Genomic DNA, 16,267 nt, shown 5'->3' with positions numbered 1-16,267 from the left:
GACAATCATGATCTCGATCATCCTCCTCCTCATCATCATCATCATCATTATCATTAACTTCATCATCATCAACTTCATCATCATCCTCCTCATCATCATCGTCATCATCCTCGTCGTCATCATCCTCATCCTCATCATCATCCTCATCATCATTCTCATCCTCATCCTCATCATCCTCATCATCATCATCATCGTCACCATCATCATCATCATCATCATCTCCATCATCATCATCATCATCATCATCGTCATCATCATCGTCATCATCATCATCATCATCATCATCATCTCCATCATCATCTCCATCATCATCATCATCATCATCATCATCATCATCATCATCATCATCATCATCATCGTCATCGTCATCGTCATCATCATCATCATCACCATCATCACCACCATCATCATCATCATCATCATCATCATCAACATCTTTGTCATCTTTGTGGTCACTGTCCTCATTGTGGTCATGATCATCGTAGTAGTGGTAGTGGTCGTCACAATCATGATCATCGCAACCCATATCAGCAGGTAATGGTACTTACCAACGACTTTGCGACCTTGTCTGCAATCGTTCTCAACTCTCCATTTGATGCAATCCAGAGAGGGGCAAAGAGCTGGGCAATCAGAATAAGTCGCGAGTATCAAAGCAGGAGCAGCAGCAGCAGCAGCAGCAGCAGCAGCAGCAGGAGCAGCAGCAGCAGCAGCAGCAGCAGCAGCAGCAGCAGCAGCAGCAGCAGCAGCAGCAGCAGCAGCACAATGTTTCATTATCACATACCTTGCTCAACGTGTCGAAGCTTGTTGCATCTTTCAGCAAACACTGTGACAAAGCATCTGGCGTATCCGACAAGACCGCCATGGCGATCGAGGTAGCGCTCAAATGCTCTCTGCGCTCTTCATTGCAAGACGACATGTTCTCTTGATGTGCGGCGAACAGGAAGTACTGAAAGACAGACTTGATGAGATGAGGGAGTTTGAAGAAAAGGAGTTCAAACCTTAGCGAAGTCATCGATAACAAGAGATGGCTGACTTGTTGATGTCTCTATCATCACTCCGATCAAACTTCTCAGATCTTCCAAGTCACTGCCCTCAAAGTCCCCCATGTTGGTGTCAAACCCTCCCTTCAGATGCCTCCTCAATCTCTCCATGTTGTCTTCATCTTTCATCTTCACTGCAATCTCTTTGCAGATGCTAACAAGCTGCTCATCAAAGTTGGAGTCTTCCTCGATGTCCTTCTTGATCATCATCGAAGACAAGTTGTCTTGGAACAGATTGCTTGCAGTGTGCATCGAGTCTTCAGCACCGTCCTGCTGCCTCTGGTCCTCGCTGACAAGATATTCCCTCCAGTTCTGAGTTTCAATCTCCAGGTAACCCTGCATGACGACAGTCATACTTCATCTCTATCCTTGTTGTCAGCTCATATCTTCATCTCTTACCTCAGAGTCCAAGATGGAATGTAGGTGTTGCAGACTCCTGACGAGCATCTTGCGGTGCTTGCAGCTCCAGAACCTAGACGGTGGTCATAACATGAAATGTCGAAGAAGAAACAAGAACGCAATCAGGGCCAACAAGTGATTACCCATCAACAAGTTCAACCAGCACAAGTCCAAGTTTGTGATGAAGAGAGAAAAGGAGAGGAAAGATGGTTGGGCAAACGAGGGCAAACAATTTCTACCATCTCAGTGCGACGGGATGGAGATGAGAGAGGGGGGAATGAATGTGCAAGACAGCATTGCGAATCGTCGACGCTGCCATCTTGACTTCATCGGAGTTTTCTCTCTGATCATCATCTGCGAACGAGGGCAAGCAGAATGCCTGGTATGAATTTTAGGAGATACAAAAACAGCAAGACAATCTTTGTTTCCGCATTCAAATAATACGATAACAATTCGATTGTGATGTCAGACCTGGAACGTAGAGTTGCTATGATCCGAGAAGCTGAGGTTCGGGAATCTGCCATCAGCAAAAGATTGCCACAAAGATGGTTGTATTTCAACCACAGCACCTGCTCCTTGGTATAAGCAACACCATCATGTGCAAATATCACAGGCTGGCTTTACACCATCGACGACATCAATTCCAACATAATGATAATGGCATCATCATCATCACCACCACCACCATCATCATCATCATCGTCGTCGTCGTCGTCGTCGTCATCGTCATCGTCATCGTCATCGTCATCGTCATCGTCATCGTCATCGTCATCGTCATCGTCATTATCATCAACTTAATCATCATCTTCATCATCAATGCCGTCGTCATTATCATTGCAGTCATCGTCGTCATCATCATCATCCGGAACAACAACATCAACTACAACAAACGCAGGGAATATCCTCTCGAACAACCTTGTACACAAAGACGAAGGTAGCCGGACGTCGTCCACTTCAAACAAGTGCAGTTCTGAATTCTATTCCACCACAACAACTGCATCATCGGCAACTTTTTGAAATCCCCGCTGGTAAAGAGAGGGGAGGTAACGACCACGTCGTCGTCGGACGAGACAGCCAGAAAAACGAGCGAAGGGGAGGACTGAAACCATTCAACACATCTCACTTCAGAATGTCTCGGCATGTCTACAACACATCTTATCTTCCAATCCTGCAGAGAAAGAGAATTCTCCCAAACAAACACTTGGGTGGGAGCGTGCGAGTACACGACTGCAATCATGTAGAGCGACAGCGGACGGAGCAACGAGACCCCTCCTAGCTCTCCGTCGCTCCTCAAACTTTCAGGGAGTTGAAACTTTGCAATGACATCGATCGCCATGTTCGACGGAGAGAGATCTTGTGAGTTGTAAACGTGCAAGACACTGACAAACCCTGACTGGGTTCCAGCAAACACGTTGACCATCTTGATGTTGTCAGTCGCGTTGGAGTTGGAGGCTGGAAAACAATCGTAGACGTCATGATCAACTGTACCAAGACAGCTAATTCCTCCCAGGGCCATTTCCTGCCAACAAAACACTCAAGAATGAAGAATTAAGAATGAAAGGAAAACCTTGAGCTCGACTTCAGAGCGCTCAAAGCATCTCTCATTAACCGTCTGCGCAATAGCAGAATTCTCATCTACTCCACGGGTTGAAACCATCCCGCTGAGGATACAAAGTAGAGATGATTGCGTGTCTACTCCCATCATCAACAACTTGCAGCTCTTCCCGCTGCTTGTTTGCTCGAGCGCAAGCACTGTGATGTGCGAGATGTTTTTCTCGACAACCAACGTCTGCGCATGTCGGATAGAAATCTTGCAAAGAGAGTCAAAACCGAGAGTTCAAACGTTACAAGAGCAACCTCGCGAGGCTTGGTTCCATGAGAAGACCATAACAGAGAGCATGAAAGAATGCAAACATGCACGAGAGAATCTTTTTGCCTATGTTGAACAGCAAGCGCAATTCCTTCTCCATGATAAGTATCATAGCAAGTCTGCCAACTCCAAACATCGGAGTGACAAGCTAAAGCAACAGTCTGACTTCTCGACACTGCAAACACAGCTTCTGCAACCCCTGGCCACTGATCTTGTTGTTTCATGAGGGACAACCTCCCATCTGTTGTCTCGCAACAGATTATTTCTCCCACCCCATGCCCAACATCTTCACCCACTGGCAGTCCCAGTTGCAAACTCTTGAACCGATGCGCATCAAAACCTGTCAAGCTGCGCAGAGATGATTCCAATCGGCAAGAAGACGACACGGTCGACATGTCAGATCCTGGTGTGAGCGAGACATCTACCGAGGTGATGAACAAGCTCCCCGAAGCATCCACCACGATCAGGTTTGCTTGCTTCCGACCCTGCGCACTGCCATGATCCAAAGGAGACAAAAACCCTCTGACGTCATGAATGCTGAGGTCATCCTGAGAGAAGAGAGAACTCCTATCTTTGTCTTCCGAAGTGAGTTTGTCTACAGGGTACCCTAAGAACAGTTTCACCATATCATACGATCACCAAAATTTGCCTATAAGCATCACCTTCAGCGGGAAAGGTCGATGGGTCATAAAATGCTTTCACATGGCTACGCAAGACACAAGATGCCGGGGAGAAAGTCAGTTTGCAATCGTCGAGGTTGTTGATCCGCCACAGTGAGATCTCCTGTCTGCTAGCAACCACGATCCAACTCGCGTCAGTCTGCTGAGATGATTTGCTGGAGTCGATGAGAGGAGCATCAGAATCTGAGCAATCAGATGCGTCAGAAGAGGCTCGACTTTCCAACACAAACTCAGCTCACAGTGCTCGGAAGATTCATCCTTGGCCCGGTTGGCCTTGTCGCCAATTGTCACTTCTTGCAACCAGGCAGCGGAGATTGAGACATCAGGTTGCAACTCATGTGAGAGCTGCAACATTGCGACGATAACAAACTCCGACGGGGCATGTCTGACAGGTTGCCGAGGAGTCAGAGAGCTTCAAGGTGGAGGGGAAGGACGAAAGCGCATGTTTGAACACAAGTGTAGGGAGGCAACAAGACCACACCTTGATTGGCGATCATGGCTGATCTCCTTCCATAATCTGACAATCCCGTCCTTGCAGCACGTTAAGATGCATTCTCCAGCATTTCTCTGTAACTGTTGCCGTGGTGGTGCTGCAGCAAAACAAAAGCATCAGACAGGAGCTTGCAATATAGGTCCAACACCTTTCCACTTGAAAGATGTAATCATACGAGGATGAGGAAGGAACAACACACGGCATTCATCCTGACGCTGATCGTCTTGTCCATGTTGATGCTGGTTTCCTGATTTGTCGACTGCTCTCAAACCATGCACATAGAGCTGCATACATGTTACAAGACACATGCATGTTTGCACAGCCGTCACGCACGATTCTCGAGAATGTCTTGCAAGTTGCCAACCAGCGCATTTGAGGAGAGGCGCACATATCACTGTGAACATCCAGACACCTTCTATCTCCTGCCTGTAGATTGTCCTTGGCCGCCATCTGTTTCCTTCTGGGTACTTCCACCCTTCCGCCCGCATGCTGAGGGCTGACCTCCACGACTCGCCCTCCAACCTTCAGTCTCGTCTTACCATCCTGAAGGATCCACGCGATGGACTGACTTTCTTCCCTATCGAGGCGCCTGCAGAAGGAGGCGAGTGAGTAGGCATGTCACGACACCTACCCCCACAAGCTCGCACCTCAAGACACGATTCCGAAGAAGTCCCGTGAGCCCGAGCACTACGACCTCAGAGGAGCACAAGCATGCAACCATTTCTGCATGGATGTGTATCGCCACTTGAAGGATCCTTCCTGCGCTAGGTTGCAACAAACTCACACACTCCAGCTTTGAGTCTCCGTCCGACGAAGCGAAAATGCAGATCGACTCCCTGCAGCCGGCGGCTAGGAGGACGCCGCCCTGGTGCGAAACGACCAAGTCTATGCATGAAAACGACCCGAGCGCCTCGTCTGCATCAAGGTTCGCCGGCCACACGTTCACCCTCGGTGGCTGGATGTAAGCCACCTCCATGGTCGCAACTCCACTCAAACTGGTCCGAGCATGCGACAGTGAAGAAGAAGGGACGCTATCAGCTAGAGCAGAGAGTCGCTGGTGACCGCTCTCTGAGTTCTACGCGTGCTGAGCGACCCTCTGATCACCTATCCAGCTGCAGGGGAACCTCAGTACCATGCGGGGGCAGCCATTGCTGCCGGCTGCCAGATACAGGCAACAGTGCATTTAGCTAAAACAGTTTAGTTTACTCACAATTAAGTAAAACTTCAGTACGAGCTGAAGGCTTAGTATCGGACGGACCCGGGCCGGTCAGCGTGATCGGACCATGCCAGGCTCGGCCCGGACTCTCAGTGGCGGTGGCTGCCCGGCGGCGGCGCGACAACGGTCAACGATAGCTGGCGATGCCATGACCGATGGAAAGAAACTTCGCCGCCGCCGCGGCCGGGGCGCCGCAGTACGGTACGGGAGTCACTGCCGTATGATTTGGGGCCGCCCATAGCGTTGACATTTTGCTTTTTCTGCTTTGGGCTGTATGTTTTCCCGTGAGGGGGTTGTTCTGCTTTCTATGTGGATTGGGGGGTGGCGTGTTTGAGGATTTCAAACAGGGTCCAAATTTCAGGTTTATAACTCTGATGTTGTTTTCCAATAAGATATTTTAAACTGTATTGTGGAATGGTTGAGTATAAACAGAGAAGTAGGGCTGCACCCCAGAAGTTGCAGTGAGATCATGGGGTAGTCTACTAACTAATTTGTAGAGCCTTCTTATGGTACAATTTTATAAACAAGTTTGAACGACCTCTCTACACGCCATGAGCCTCCCCTTGTTCGGGGCACGTCGCACCGCTCTGTACTGCCCTAACCAGGGCTCGCAAACAGCGAGCCCGCGGCAGCGTGTGCAGACATCAGATGTTCACCGAACATCCTCATGGGAAATTCCTGAGGTGTAGAGATGATGATCCTTGAGGAGTGCTTGGTACAGTGCGTGAATCTCACGAAAAATCGTTTGGTGAGCGAAGAGCATCAATAATACAAGTGAAAATCACCATCACAGGGATACGTTGCAATCGAAACCGGGTTGTGAAATACCCTAAGCTATCTGCGATGCATGACAGGGAAACTGAGTTGGAGTAGATGGATGGAGATTACACACAAGACGACAGGGAATCATCATCCGACGGTGACTGGATTGTTCAAAAGCCGTACAGTCACCAGTGAGCTCAAGAACACATGTCTTCACGATGATGGCTGATAGGCTCGCAAGAAATACAGTGCATTTTAGCAGTGAGCTGCTCGATTGCTTGAAACCACGATGATCCACAGCACTATCGAATGATAACAAGCAAGTCCAGTGGTTCGTGAAGGATTCTTCATCCGGTTTTCAAGAATGTGTTGGAACGATGAAACATGTTGCAAATCACCAAGGTCTATGCCATTTGATCACACGATGCATCATCTAAATATTACTGGTGTGAACTTGCATCAGATCGTGTGTCCATCAATGAGCCGCTGCCAAGCAGATGATACGGTCACAGCAAACACGAGCACTTTGAAGATGCTGATATTCCAGGCCGTACAGCATTTATGATGTGGCTACATGTCACATGCTTCTTGGTTAACACAGAAATAACTTCGCCAGGCAAAAGATGGAACGTCGTCAGGATTACAAGGAGGTCGGTTGTGCTTTTACCCAGATTGAAACGCTTGTAATAAAGATATGATCACCTGAATGTGGAATTCTGTTTATTGATTCACAGTGTTTGCGGTTCGTTTACAATCATCGAGTGCTTGCTCTGTTGAACAAGGCAACCCTCTGTAGAGCCAAATGCGACAAGAACTCTACTGTTGCATGGTAGCATTGCGAACTGTCCAAACAAGGCAGGATTGATTCGAAGAACATCTCATTTATTGATATCAGATTCATCTGCACATTGTTTCATTTCTAACTAGGTTTCTGCAGCGTTGTGGAAATGTCATGACAGAGGAAGAACTTAGTTGCAGTGCAGAAAACAACGTCATGAAACATGGAAATGCAATTGTCAATGCACTTGATCATGGGTATAGTGATTCATGATCAACAACGATGATTCAAAGTCATCTATCCTGGCAGGTAAAGAAATCCTTTGTGCAAACGTCTCTTCATGCATCATTGAACGGTTGAGCATGTAAAGCTTTCTTTATAGAAAAGTGAGGTGCATGAATCCTGACCGTAAGACTAGAAGAATTGAAAGTGAGTGATGACACGAGAACACATATCTAGACAGCAAAGTCGCTTAAGGTACAGTTTGATACAAATTTCTCACAAATCATGCATTTGAGCTCAACGTTCAACCTACGGCAATTTGAAAGAAGGGTCAATCAGAGTTGATTCTGTTCAATGGTGAATCTATCATTAGTTGCTTAGCTGTTCATGAAAATTTCATCTTGTCTTCGAAGAATATTTTCAAGTACACACGCGGATTGTTTGTACCTAGGGTGCATATTCCAGTACACGATGGATGATTCAAACCTTGGCCCAACCTGCAGAGTTGAGAAAGAAGCTCGATCATCTCTTACAGATGTGATATGAGATCTTCATCTCATTTCTATCTCAGTTGGGTTGGATTCGAAGTCTCTCAATATCAAGGTTCATCCTCGCGTGTCAGGAAGGCACCATTTCATCGCCTCTTGCTCGTCCAGGGAGAGGGGGCTTGGGGAATGAGAAATGGGGGCTACCCCCCACCCCCTATCACAGAGTTTCAAACTGGTTCAAAGGTGGGTAGTTGAGGGTGCTCCATACCCACCCCACCCCCCAACGAAAGTCAAACGGAGGGGTTCTCGGAAGTCGAAGTTCCGACCAGTTTGGCCCTCGTTTTGTACCATATAAACGCTGCAATATTAAGTTGGTACCACAGATACTTCTAAAATTCGTACTTTTACTTTGGTTTGGCGTGGTGAGGTGTCCAAGCAACCAAATTCAAATCACCCTACCCCTCTTTGGCCCTGCGCAGCAACGATTTTCCTAAGAGCGAGTACCCTCCTACACGCCTTCTCAAAGTAGGGTACTCCCACATGGCATGAAATGAAGGGACCCCACAGGCCCTTCGAAAAAAAAAAAATCTTGCCAATTTTTCCTATGAGCGCCCGGCCGGAAAAGCAACGCTATGCGATCGGACCGGGCCGGGCCGTGACGCCGGGTGGCGCCGGGACTCACTCACCGTGGCACGGCGGCGGCGGCGGGATGCCGCGCCGGGGCCGGGCAGACCGTGTCACAGAGTCCTTCCGTCAGTTCAACCCCGGCGGCCCGCGCCGTGCCGCGGCCGCGCCGCCGCCGGAGCCGCACTGCCGCCGGCACTGCCGCACGGCGCCGCGGGGCCGACCGTCGGACTCCCGCCGGCCCGGCGCTGACCGTCTCATCCGGCGGCGCCGGGCTCCACTCAGGACTTCAGTACCGTGTCCGATCGTAGTCACTGAGCCTGCAGTCGGTACAACTGAGTCCGGATCGGACGGTCGGCCCGGGTGACGCCGGGCCCGGGCGAACTTGAAGGGCCTCCGCCGCCGCCGCCGCCGCCGCCGCCGCTCACGCCGCCGGGCGGCCGGGGCTAAGCCTGCCACTCAGTCAGCGGCCGCGTGGCACTGCAGTCACGGTGCCGTGCGGCCGCCGAGTCACATTGAATTGAAGTTGTGACAGACTCTGCCGGCCCAAGTCGGACTCACGGTCCGTTTAGTAAGCAAGTTCCGAGTGCTGAACTTCAGTTGCCGCGGCGCGGGGGCGCCGCGACGGGCCGTACCGGGCCCGGGCCGGCCGTACTACGGTAGTACTCTGGGCGGCCGTACGGTAGTGACGGACCGTTCCAGACCGTGCCACGGTGTAACGCGGCCGGGCGCCCCCGAGAAGTGATAGTACGGTCGACTCAGTCGCTGATCGGACGGTCCCGGCCGATCCGACGCCGGTCGCTGGCCGCGCCGTGACTCCGAGTCAGCGGCGCCGGGCGGGCCGGGGGGCCCACTGGTGACCCCGGCAGTCACGAGTCGGAACTGGAAGGAGTCGCGCGGCTGCCGCACTGCGCCCCGGGCCCGTGACTTGCGCCCCGGCGGCCCGTGACTCGCCCCGGCGGGGGCCCCGGTGCGGCAGTGCAGTGCCCCGACCCCCGTGCGCGGCGCGGGGTCGGATGCGGCGTGCATTCAATTCTGGGGTCTTTTGTGGAAGTTGTAGTCTGGAGGGTAGTGGGTGCGGAAAGGGGGGTCATACGACGATTTTCAGCTATTCCTGAAATCTAATTAGTAATATTTCAGGGTCATGTCCAAATTCTGTTTATTAATGGCTTTTTAAATTTTGAAGCCGGGGCACACGCCTTCCCTCCCCTTCCACGCTTCCCCCTGAGCTGCCCCTCCTCCCTCGGGCCTTGCCTGCCCTTGCAAGTTGTACTCTTCGCTCTCCATTCTTCAGCTCCCTCAGTCACAACGCTTCTGGATCTCTCTGCTCTCCTCCGAAAATTTCTTTCCTCCTGAGTTTCATGCCTTACACACGCTCACGGCCTGTGCAAGGTTGAGTTACAGATAACAGCAACATGGCAGTGGCGCATCTTGACAAGGAAGCTCTTCGTACCGTGCCATGCAAGACCGTTGTCAAGCCCTACATGGCACTTTGCCAGTAGATCTACCGGGAGAAGGTTTGTTTCGTCGTTTGATGGAAACTAGGAGCCACGAATGCAACAGTGATCGACAGCCTGGGAATTTTCTTGCTGCAATGGGTTAAAATGCTGATATGAATAGTCTCAGGCTTATTTTCGGACAGTGACAAAGAACAGAAAGCATGGAAATGTTCGATGATTCAAACCTCCAACACCTTCGATGGTTGTGACATTTTGTAGTCGAGGTTTTCACTATGCATGAGCATTATTCAATTCAACATTATAATGATAAAAAGAGCAATATGAATCCATGGAATGTTCACAAAGCTGACGCTGTGATTGAGAGCAATCTCATACACGTAAACATTTTTTTTCCTTTCAGCGTACCGTGATTAACATGCGCACTTCAATATGACTTACTATCTAGGTTTGCTTCGCGAAGTCCATTGAAGCCAGTGCGCGCAATCTTGAACTTTCACGGATGGTTAATTTTGTTGAGAGCTTTCACTTTTTGTGATGTTAGCATACAATCATACCTTCATTCAGGATTCTTTCATCGTTTCATTAAGGTTTCTTTCATTGCAATCATGTTCAACCGTAAGCTTAGAGTCCTAATGATGCGTTCCATACTGCCATAAAGGAGACATGCACAGAAATGAACCTACAAATGTTTGTGTGAATTTCTCGTAAAGTCAACCTCATCATGTATGCATGCTTCTTGTAATTCTGAAAACCTCTTGTGATTTGCTCAAGTTGTCATTGACAAGCAAAACCAGTGATGTTTAGCATTAGCATTTACAACGCTAACATGGCATCACTATTTTCAAATCGTAAGATGACATGTTTCTTTCCATGATGTGCACGCATGCATACACTCAGGTGTAGACATGAGAAATGACAGTTGATGTATTCAATTCAATCCAGTGCTGCAAGCGCATGGTGCAGGATGTAGAACAACACAAGCACAAGCCCACTTCAAGGTGGTATATTTCAGTAAGAATGAACGAGATGAAACATCGCAAAGCATTTGCAAGTCTTCCTGAGCACTTTGGCGAGAACATGGCGTATCCATGTGAAACTTGAAGTGTCGCCCAACACGACGTCGGCATTAAGTTCACGCGGGGCATGAAGAGCCTGGACTTCGGAAGAAAGCGATAGTCCGATGATGCAAGTTGTAAGGCTATCTTACCTAAAGGCCACTCTGTGGGAAACTGCTTTGAACAAGGATGCGAAAAGCCAGCTCTGCTGTGTATCCAAGAAGTGATCAATCTGTCGAACTATCCACAGAATCATGATGGTTTTGAATCGCTCTATCGTGGACGAGTCGAACGCATATGTTCTATCAAGCAATGCAGCAAGTTGCAGCACGCCTTTGCCACGTAATTTTGTATCCACCTCACGCTGAATGGTTTTATCACCAGTGTGAGGGATATCGGCTGTCCGTAAACCGAGGCATGCATGCCAGATGGCAACACTTTCATAGTTCTGCTTTCAATCATGTTAGACTACATCAAGATTCGAAGTCTCTAAGCTTGCATAATCGTATCTAGCGCGTTGGTAAGGTGCCTTCCCCATCGCCTCTTGCCCTGGCGTGTGGTGTCGCCCTGTGGAGTAGAGGAATAAGACCACCTCTACCTTATTTTTTCCAGCGATTTCATCTGGATTGGGGGTAGGGGGTAGTGATTCAGGTCAAATAACAATGATTCGAAATTTGGGCTCAGAACCCCCTTCATGGATTGTAAGATGTGGGGTTGGGTACTTTTTGACCACTCGTTACTTCAAATTGATTCGTAACGGTAACCCAAGAGGAGTCTTTTCGACTTACCCAGTGCTAGCTCAAGTTCGAGGTCACCCGGGAATTCTACAAGTACCCCCACCGACCGAAAACCAGCTTAATACCCCGCAAAAACGGGGGGGTCGGTATCCACCCCTCCCCTGAGAAACGAAATACAAATATCGTCGATTTGTTAAGAAACGACTTCCACAAAAGACCCCAGAACGTGACGGTGCCCGGCGGGCACTGCAGTGCGGCGGCGGCCGCCGGCCGACGGACCGTACCCGGTACTACGGTACCGTGCCGTACTAAGGTGACTCGGCCGGCACCGGAGTCCGGCGTGATCTGATATCATTCCATGGCATTTACTAATGCCCAATTATAAATTAATATCCTTTTAACAAACACTTGTACCTGTTAATTTGATCATAAGCATACAGTTTTTAGTCAATTTTGTACCAGAATGATTTGTACCACTCAGTACTCTTTTATATTTGTTTTAAGCATTTGAGTTCCGGCTTACACGCCTCTTGGCTGCTCTCTACCCTGTGTACCGGTATGTTTGTCTGATATGGAGGGGGTAGGGTTATTCGTATATTTCGATACACGCTCATGAAATCTTATTAGTGTCAGCCATTGACGAGTGTAGTAAATCTAGCCAATAAGTATTTTTGTTTTCAAATCAAGGAGTCGTATGCCAGCTAGCAACGGCAATATTTTTTTTCTACACCGGTTGTTTTATATAGATACCTACCCCATGTCTATAGGGTGCCACCGAAACACAGGTCCCCTTGCCCCCGATCAAAGAGCAAATAAAAATTCATTAAAAATCCTGAGATCTCCATTGCATGTATCCCTCCCCTCCTCCTTCCTGCTCTTCTCCCTCCCTCCCTCCCTCCCTGCTCCCCTCCCTTCCTCCCTGCTCCCTCCCTCCCCCCTGTTCCCCTCCCTCCCCGTTGCTTCCCTTTCCCTTGCGCTCCAGTTATAGACACCAAACAAATGAATCTTCACCGTCGTGTATCAGCAACAAATGGAATTCAGAGAAGGCGAAGGCAGGAAGATTTCGATACATTCTTGGAGCAGGAAGAGACTTGTGATGAGTCAAAGACACCTGAAGATTTGAAGCTTCGAATGATCCTGCATACGTCAGTTGATGATCGAGACTTGCCCAGGATGTACTGGAAAAAGCCAGGCAGTAATTTGAATATTATGCTTGAGCCTGGCACAGGGGTTCAATATCAGTGTGAAGATCACAGGGGCGTTGAAGTGAATCGACTGGGCATGATCAAATCGCTGCACTCAGATGCACAGGTTGTCGAAGTGTACATCATGTACAATGGAGTCCTCTTGGAACATGTAGACGAAACCATTATAACTAATCGAGTGCCCTGTGTGGCCCTGAAAAGAATTTGGAACAAAGTTGGAAACCGTGATTGTTATCAAGCAATTTACAAGGATACGGATGAAATAAATGCTATACCAAAAATGTGTTTCTTCAGCTTTCCTTGCATGTTGGAGCATGCCAACGATGATCTCCACGATAATTTCAGAGTGCATGGGTATATATTTTTTCATGAAGACGACATCGAAAATAATAAATACTGTAAAATCTCTCACTTCTCGATTGCAAACCCGGCACCACTCGTTGAAAAGATGGCGCAAACAACTTTCTGTTCAGCGGCGGAGTACAATCGGATTTGTCGAGATATGACCGAGGTCAAACAGATGTTCAATCAGTGGTTGAAGTCAAGGAGTGAGACCTTTGAGAAAATTTTTTGTTTGTTGTTTTCCATTGATTTTCGTTGCTTTCGATTGCTTTACAATTTTTGTTTGTTGTTTTCCATCGCTTTACGTGTGACATGCTCGTCACAAGCCATGTTTGTGAACTCCGAAAACCTCAGCATCTTTTCGCTGCCTGTTTCACAACCTCGGAATCATCGCCGTCTTTGTCCAAACCTACATCCGCAAGATGTTCCTATTCGCTTGGGCACCCGCTTGTCTCCATGCTTCTGTTCCCTACAACTGATAAATACATTACATTCGCAGGAATGATATTCAATGGAGACTCTACCTTATGTCTTAGCTCGCTGGTTCTGATACTGAGAAGTCCTGAGGGAAATTCATTCACATCCGGCATTCATGGCGTTGAATAGTTCATCGATCTTACACTTGCGATCTATTTGCAATCAAGTTGCCTACACGACTGACATGCCTTATGCTTATGTGCTTGGTTGACACAGAGAGGAGGAAGTATGGGTCTTGTAGAATTCCAACCAAAACAACAATCAATTGCCTAATCAGAGAGATCCTTTACGAGAAACAATCTTGACACCAAACAACTCTACAGTCAGAGATGTGCTCGAAGCTCAATCATACGAAAGAGGGTTGTGGATGCTTGATCACCAAAAACGAGCAAATTCTCCATCTTGCAATGAGCATCAAAAGGATTCGAAAACAGCCCTAGGCTCTAGAATCCATGGTGATGCTGATTCCTACAGCTTCCTTTGAAAAACAAGCTCGAGCTGTTTGAAACGTCGTCTTGCAGTATGCCGCAAAAAGTACAAACATTCACACATGATCCAACCTTGGATGGCCTGGAGCTTGAATACGATGAAAGAGCCATTGGCTGAGAGCCATCTGGGATGCAAACAAACGCCGCCTGCGCCGGCGGGTGCGGATGCAGCAATGGGGGAAGGGTAGGGCAGGCGATTTGGTTGTATATGCACCCCCCAGGCGTGTAAAAGCGTGTAAGGTCAAAAATAGTTTTAATGTTTGAAACCTTGTTGTTTGGAGGAAGCAAGAATACTTGTAAACCTAAAACTGCTCGACACGGTCCCCGATTCAAACATACTTTCAACCATTATCGAAGTTTCTGGTACAAATTTTCAGTGCGCCGACCATTCAAAAATCCTGGGCTGAGGTACCCCGCTCGAAAATGATCAAAAGCGAGCATTAGAAAATGCCATGGAATGAAGTTGACTAAAAGCCGCCGCTGAACCGTTGAGGCTGACTGTCCGGCCGGCGCCCGCCGGGGCGCAGCGGAAAGCTTTTTTTTTGACATGCCACCATGCCACCCGGGTCCGGTCTGATGATTGAAAAAAAGAGAACTTGATCCGCGTGGCGTACGGTCACCGTACGGTAGTACCGTCCCGCCGCCGGCGAAGCCTTGATCGGACCGTACGGCACGGCCGTCCAGCCGGGGTCCTGGATCAAGGGTCCGACCGTCCCCCGGGCCGGGTCCACTGAGGGGTCCTGGATCAGCCATCATACCGTACTATGCCTCAACTTTCGAGCTCGGCCCTGAGCAGCCTAGTCACGTTCCACGGTCATCAGTCAGGTGCATATTTGTCTTCCGACCGCAGCCGCAAAAGGCAAGATAAGGAATTAGATTCTCTAATAGCAGGGGTGGGTAGGTGACCTAGAGTGACCAGGTCCTTGTATGAAAATCCGAGGGGTCCAGCGATCATCAGCGAATAGGATGAAGGGGTACTTTTATCCGACATAGGTTGTCATCATATCGGGCGTACGGTTCGCGCACAAAGTCAAAAAGAGGGGTGGGGTGGGTGGAACATCATTATTTGAATTGTGCCATGGTCAAGAGATAGACATGTACGGAAGCGCCCCCGTCGATAGGGTGCGGGAGTAGGTGGGGGTGGTCATGCGAAACTTGAAAAGAGCTATAGCCGGGGGGGGTAACTTTGAAGCGAGTCGAGAACTGAATAATGGGGCCCGGGTGGGGTGGTCATCCGGTGGACCGGGCACGGCATGAGCGCCCAACTCCAAGGTGGGGTACGGGTGCAGCAGAGACAAGATGAGCGGCAAAGGAGGAAGTGAGGGCGAATAGGGGTAGGGAGCAGGTTTCTGCAGGGGTCGTGACTGAGGCTGGTACATTTGTCTAATTTGGGTAGGGGGTCAGATTTAGTGTCTCCGTCTTGCAGGGTAGGGTACAGTGTGGAGGCGGGGGATTCCCGGAGTTAAACACTGCCTGTAGTAATATGGAGGTTCCGACTGAGAGAGGGTGGGGACTCTATGAAGGGGGGTGAAAACTATGCAAGGAAGGGGTAGTAGGAGCAATAGGGTACAGAATCGGGGGCCTTTGTTCCTGTGCCATTGGTCGACGAGCTCACGTTCACAGACGTGAAGGTGGTGTTGGCGTGAGAATAGTAATAGCGGACGAATCTCTTCCTCCTTTGCTTTCGGAATCGTTCCTGTAGCAGACTGAGTTACATACTTGGGTTAATCCAGCAGCCCACAAGTTCTACAAAGAAAACTGTATTGCAGCTCCGACAATTCGCATTACGAATTTGCTCGACTCTACGTTGAGATAGCGAAAATCCATCCTTCAAAATGAATCAGGATACCGAGATGTACAAAAGTGACAACGATCATATTGAAATCTTGGTTACACCCCGAGACAAAAATGAACTCCGACAGGGAAAGAAA

At 49.0% G+C, this 16,267-nt stretch overlaps 3 protein-coding genes across 3 annotated transcripts; 1 reads left to right on the top strand and 2 right to left on the bottom strand.

Moving 5' to 3' along the window:
• Positions 1 to 7: 7 nt before the first annotated feature.
• On the top strand, positions 8 to 926 carry GUITHDRAFT_116992 (hypothetical protein; the record flags this gene model as incomplete). The annotated part of the gene is made up of 2 exons (XM_005823749.1): positions 8 to 490; positions 633 to 926. The coding sequence occupies 2 exons, from the start codon at positions 8 to 10 to the stop codon at positions 924 to 926; spliced, it is 777 nt and encodes a 258-aa protein (XP_005823806.1).
• Positions 927 to 992: 66 nt separating this feature from the next.
• Positions 993 to 1,487, bottom strand: GUITHDRAFT_116991 (hypothetical protein; the record flags this gene model as incomplete). The annotated part of the gene is made up of 2 exons (XM_005823748.1): positions 993 to 1,376; positions 1,440 to 1,487. The coding sequence occupies 2 exons, from the start codon at positions 1,485 to 1,487 to the stop codon at positions 993 to 995; spliced, it is 432 nt and encodes a 143-aa protein (XP_005823805.1).
• A 572-nt stretch (positions 1,488 to 2,059) lies between these two features.
• Positions 2,060 to 5,458, bottom strand: GUITHDRAFT_116990 (hypothetical protein; the record flags this gene model as incomplete). Its single annotated transcript, XM_005823747.1, has 12 exons — positions 2,060 to 2,232; positions 2,355 to 2,958; positions 3,007 to 3,249; positions 3,297 to 3,550; positions 3,602 to 3,794; positions 3,837 to 3,916; positions 3,972 to 4,172; positions 4,229 to 4,374; positions 4,471 to 4,579; positions 4,631 to 4,766; positions 4,816 to 5,071; positions 5,130 to 5,458. 12 exons carry the CDS (start codon positions 5,456 to 5,458, stop codon positions 2,060 to 2,062), a joined length of 2,724 nt encoding a protein of 907 aa, XP_005823804.1.
• Between the last annotated feature and the right edge of the window lie 10,809 nt (positions 5,459 to 16,267).

The sequence above is a fragment of the Guillardia theta genome, assembly GCF_000315625.1.
Source record: "Guillardia theta CCMP2712 unplaced genomic scaffold GUITHscaffold_103, whole genome shotgun sequence".
Classification (NCBI taxonomy): domain Eukaryota; class Cryptophyceae; order Pyrenomonadales; family Geminigeraceae; genus Guillardia; species Guillardia theta.
Note: the sequence above shows the minus strand (reverse complement) of the source record. Positions and strands in the feature narration are given on the sequence as shown.